Source organism: Meleagris gallopavo, chromosome 1 (genome assembly GCF_000146605.3).
Source record: "Meleagris gallopavo isolate NT-WF06-2002-E0010 breed Aviagen turkey brand Nicholas breeding stock chromosome 1, Turkey_5.1, whole genome shotgun sequence".
Taxonomy (NCBI): domain Eukaryota; kingdom Metazoa; phylum Chordata; class Aves; order Galliformes; family Phasianidae; genus Meleagris; species Meleagris gallopavo.
Window position 1 is genome coordinate 177,821,281 of NC_015011.2, and position 5,658 is coordinate 177,826,938.

At 45.7% G+C, this 5,658-nt stretch overlaps 1 protein-coding gene across 1 annotated transcript; it reads left to right on the forward strand.

Annotated features, from left to right (window-relative positions):
• Positions 1–1,218: 1,218 nt before the first annotated feature.
• On the forward strand, positions 1,219–3,459 carry GJA3 (gap junction protein alpha 3). Its single transcript, XM_031552077.1, has one exon. The coding sequence runs from the start codon at positions 1,230–1,232 to the stop codon at positions 2,760–2,762; it is 1,533 nt and encodes a 510-aa protein (XP_031407937.1). The 5' UTR covers positions 1,219–1,229; the 3' UTR covers positions 2,763–3,459.
• The last annotated feature ends 2,199 nt before the right edge of the window (positions 3,460–5,658 follow it).

Genomic DNA, 5,658 nt, shown 5'->3' on the forward strand with positions numbered 1-5,658 from the left:
GATGAGCTGCTGGAGAGGAGCTCTGCAGAGAGGGACCTGGGCGTCCTGGTGGACGACAGGTTGGCCATGAGCCAGCAGTGTGCCCTCGTGGCCAAAAAGGCCAATGGCATTCTGGGGTGCATTAAGAAGAGCGTGTCCAGCAGGTGGAGGGAGGTGATCCTCCCCCTCTATTCTGCCCTGGTAAGGCCTCATCTGGAGTACTGTGTCCAGTTCTGGGCTCCCCAGTACAAAAAAGATAGGGATCTCTTGGAAAGAGTCCAGCGGAGGGCCACAAAGATGGTGAAGGGCCTGGAGCATCTCCCCTATGAAGAAAGGCTAAGTGAACTGGGTCTGTTTAGCCTTGAGAAAAGAAGACTGAGAGGGGACCTGATCCAGGTTTATAAATATCTGAGGTGTGACGGCCATAGTGGTGAGGCCAGTCTCTTTTCAGTGGTACATGGAGACAGGACGAGGGGAAACGGACATAAGCTGCAGCATAGGAAGTTTTGCACGAATGTGCGTAAGAACTTCTTTATGGTGAGGGTGACGGAGCACTGGAACAGGCTGCCCAGGGAGGTTGTGGAGTCTCCTTCTCTGGAGATATTCAAGTCTCGCCTGGACACCTGGTGTAGGGAACCTGCTTTGGCAGGGAGGTTGGTCTCAATGATCTCTAGAGGTCCCTTCCAACCCCTACAATTCTGTGATTCTGTGATTCTATGTTGCACTGGGAAAAATCTGCATGGCCGTTGCTGCCGCTGCTGAAATGCACCACCCACTGTCTCACTGTGTTCACATTCACTGTTTGGTCTTCGTACATATTCAGCAAGCACTGATGTATGTCAGTGGGTGCCATTTTTTCCACATGGAGGAATTCTGTTCCACACACTTGCTTCATATGCACTTCCGTGCCAGACGCCATTCTGTCAGACTGCCCCTCTGCTGCCGTCTGTCACACAGCAACAGCACGTAATGGAAAATTGGTAGGAAGGTTCAGCCTCTACTGCTATCCCACCAACATCTGCCTCTCATGTTATGAGCCAAAAAAGTGAAATAGAATGCATTACTTTTGAAGCAGCCCAAAGTAATTTGGAACGTATTTGTGCAATATTCTGCAAAAGGGAGTACATTTAAATTTATGGAGGAACAAGCTGATCTGCTTCAGCATTGTATAATATTTTTTAACATTATATAATAGCAATATTTTTTAACATTGCTCTAATGTTCTTACTGCAGGTTAGAAAACTGAAACAATGGGTGACTGGAGCTTTCTAGGGAGACTGCTAGAGAACGCGCAGGAGCATTCCACGGTGATTGGGAAGGTTTGGCTGACAGTACTGTTTATCTTCAGGATACTGGTGCTGGGGGCTGCCGCTGAGGAAGTCTGGGGAGACGAGCAGTCAGACTTTACATGCAACACTCAGCAACCTGGTTGCGAAAATGTTTGCTATGACAAAGCCTTCCCCATTTCTCATATCCGCTTCTGGGTGCTGCAGATCATTTTTGTCTCCACTCCAACCCTCATCTATTTGGGCCACGTGCTGCACATTGTACGCATGGAGGAGAAGAGGAAAGAAAAAGAAGAGCTGAAAAAGAGGGGAAGTGTCAAAGAGAACAACCATCCAGGAGCAGCAACATCTGGTGGTGGTAGTAGAGGTGGCAATAATTTCAAGGATCCTCCTATCAAAATGGGAAAGGAGAAGCTTCCGATCCGTGATGAGCGTGGTAGAATCCGTATGGGAGGTGCTCTGCTCCGTACCTACATCTTCAACATCATTTTCAAGACGCTGTTTGAGGTAGGCTTCATTGTGGGCCAGTACTTCCTTTATGGCTTTGAACTAAAGCCAGTCTACCAATGCAGCCGTCCGCCTTGCCCTCACACTGTGGACTGCTTCATCTCACGGCCCACTGAAAAGACAATTTTCATCATCTTCATGTTGGTGGTGGCCTCTGTCTCACTGCTACTGAACATGCTTGAGATATATCACTTGGGGTGGAAGAAGCTGAAGCAGGGCATGACAAGCCAGTACAGTCTTGAGATGCCTATTACAACACTGACACCGGTCATGGTAACAGGGGAATCCAAACCAGTTTCCCTGCCACCACCAGCACCACCAGTGGTGGTAACAACCACTGCACCTGCTCCTGTTCTGCCTGACACGCGTGCTGTCACGCCGCTGCTGGCTCCGGTGACCATGGCACCCTACTATGCTGCGGCTGCTCCTAGGGCACGGCCCCCCTCCAACACTGCCTCCATGGCAAGCTACCCTGTTGCCCCACCAGTTCCAGAGAACAGGCACCGTGCTGTCACCCCTACACCCGTCTCCACTCCTGTCACCATCCCAACTCCCATCCCCACACCCACACCAGCCGTCATCAACTACTTCAACAGCAAAAGCAATGCCCTGGCAGCCGAGCAGAACTGGGTCAATATGGCAGCTGAGCAGCAAGACAAGGCACCCTCCAGCTCAGCGGGTTCCTCCACCCCTAGCAGTGTCCGGCATCCCCTTCCAGAGCAAGAAGAGCCCCTGGAGCAGCTTCTCCCACCCCCAGCTGGGCCACCCATCACCACAGCCAACAGTGGCAGCAGCACCAGCTTGAGCGGAGCAAGTGGAAGCAAGTGGGATGTGGAAGGCGAGGAGGAGCTGGCAGAGGAACGGCCCATCTCAGCCACTTGCACCACCGTGGAGATGCATGAGCCACCGTTGCTTGTAGACACACGGCGTTTGAGCAGGGCCAGTAAGTCGAGCAGCAGCAGAGCCAGGTCAGATGACTTGGCCGTGTAGTGTGATCACCGCTGTGCAGTGGAGCAGGTGGCTGAAGGCAGAGTGGGCAGGGGACCTTCCCCAGAGAGGCCAGGCCTGGCACGGGTGGGAAGGCCTGGGTTTCAACTTTGATGCTTGCTGTTTTTGCACTCTGTGAGTTGTAGTGGGGAAAAATAGCAACGTTTTCTAATAGGTCAGGGGTGGCCAAAGCACAGCCCGTAGGCCAGGGGACCAATCCTGCTCTCTTTAATGTCCATGGCAGATCTCCCAAGGGCAGCCACAGTGGAGGCCTGCAGAGGTAACAGGTGGTGATGGTAGCTGGTCAAGTGCCCTGAGGCTGACTTTCATTTGAGCAAAATGTTCCTATCCCTACTGCCCACGTGCCTGCCCATCATCTCCTTCATGCCCTTGTCTTCACTTCCAGCCTTTTCACATAAGCTCTATGTGAGCAGATACTATAACTTACTTTCTTCCTTTAAATCCCGTGTAGCCCAATGGCAAACATCAGGATGCCACATTGCCTGTTGGCACCTGTCATCTCTCTGGACCAACTTGCCATATCAAAGACCAAGGTGACTGCAGTCCCTTCCATATAACACAACTTAAAGAAGCCTTTGTGTTCATGGCAAATTGCCAATGTGGTCCTCTTGGCTGGGCAAAGTTTAGGTAGCCCCTGTAATAGATTTTATCATTTTGAGGTTCATCTTTCTATTTTTTTCCTTTTATTTTTTAACTCTTGACCTGTTAGGAAGTGTTCGGTTTGACCTTCTATCCAGTGTTTGCCAACAATGATCACATCATGTTTTGAAGCCCACAGATATATTTGAGCATGCTTGATTATAATTTTAGATGACTTCTGAAATTGCTTAGAAGAGGACAGGAATGTAAACCACACACCTCAGAAATGACTACACAGAACAATTTCTCTTCAGAAATCAAGGATTATGGTTTCAGTACATTGTGGCCCTATATGTTGCCCATGGACAATAAATAGGATGAAGTAGAACTCTGCATTTTAGACTATTAGTTACCAGCTTAAGTTTGTTGAAAGAAAGCTATTTAGAAGTAAACTCGAGTGCATATTTTTAAGTATTTGAACATTTATAGAGTAATTTTGATCTGTAGATTTAAAGTTAATTGACTGTGTACTTACTCATTTTAGTTTGATTTTTGATCTTACAAGAAAATGTAAGGGGAAGGAAACAACTAATGGTGACAAAGACCCAAACCAACATTTCCTGTTATGATCTACTCTGTCCCTTAACAGCAATCTGTAGTGTCTGAGAAGTCTGTAAAAACAGATTTAGACAATGTTGTGTTGCAGAAAATGTGGCTAAATATCTGGGCAACATGCTGATGGGTCTGTATTGACCCCACTGAAGTCACTTGCAGATTTTCCATTCATTTTAACAAGGAGCAAGGTTTGGCGATGGAACTTGCAGGCCGTATTCAATCAGAACTAAAATTCACATGGAGTTTTGGGAGCCAGAACGAGTGTAGATTTGGGGCCTTACATAAAGACTTTAAAATCCTGCTTTTGAATATTGTGAACTTCCCTTAAAAATGAGTGGAGGAAACTACTGGGTATTTTTTCTAAGGTGCAGCTTTCCTTTTAGCTGGCTTAATCCTTCATTTCATTGTAGCAAATACTCTTACAGAAATTAGTCAGAATTTTGAATTCCTGAGCAGGTTTGTGAGAGTTTGAGTACAAAGCAATGCAGGATTAGGTTCAACTTCTGTTCTAAGCAAAATCCAAAATAATTGAAGCACAGGGTCAGTCCTTTTTCCTGCTGTAAATTGGAAGTACTGTAATTGGAGAAGAGCAACCAAACACACTGGGATAGCCCTTCCCATGTTGGAAGTATTTGGCCTGGCAGAGCAACCCTTACTCAGGCAAAGCAATCAGTTAGGTTGCCAGTTACTTTGCTGTTAAACGTTTTCTGGAATGTGTTTATTTTATTCAACAGTTAAAATGTTCCCACCACTCAAGCTTGAAGTGGTCTGCTTTTGAATAGACACAAGGATTTTCTCTTGGTCAGAGGTACTGTTCTGCAGCCCCTGGGCATGCTGTCTCATGACTTCACTGACCAGCTTGTAGTGAACCAGGTGAGAAGTCTTTTTTGATGCCACTGATCTTGAGGCAGGCACTGCATTAAGAATCAATATACAGTAGTACAGAAAAGATATCTACTGTTAGTGTTCAGCTTGAAGCATTCACTCTTGGATTTTCTGTTATAAGCCATAAAACCCTTTCTACAAGAAAGCCGAAAGTTGAATCCCACTTTCTGTTGTATCCATGCAACTGTGCTGAACTTAATGAAAGTTGATGAAATTGCCTCATTGTAAAACAAAAGACAGAGTTTGGCACTCAAAAATTGTAGACTCATTAGTATCTGTAGTAGAGATTTTTGAGTTTAGATAAATGTCAAATAATTAGACTACTGAAATAATGAAATATGCATCTCTACATATTAGTACATCAAAATTCATTGGCTGGATTTTTCTTTCCTTCGTACTTCTGAAGAATGAAGTCAAAGTCCTTCTGGAGTGTATTTCCAGACCACCTGGGAAATGTGGTTTCTTTGTGTGTGGTTTTTTTTGTTTGTTTTTTTGTTTTTTTTTAATATTGAGGCCCGAGAGCAAAACTGACTTTCTGTTGATGGAGTCCTGTATCTTGCAGTCCTTAACTTAGTGCAGTCCCTACAGAGTGAGTCCTGCAGGACTGCATCCATACTGTATATAAAATGAGAACAGAGATATTTTTAACTTAGGATCAACTGATACCTTCTGAATTAACATGTGATTAGACCTGCAGAAACCTCAGGTGCTTTTGTGAAATATGTGGTATTTTCAGGCAGAGTAATTACTGGAAAGCTGTAAAAGATCTTTTTTTCTCTTTTTTTCTTTTCTTTTTCTT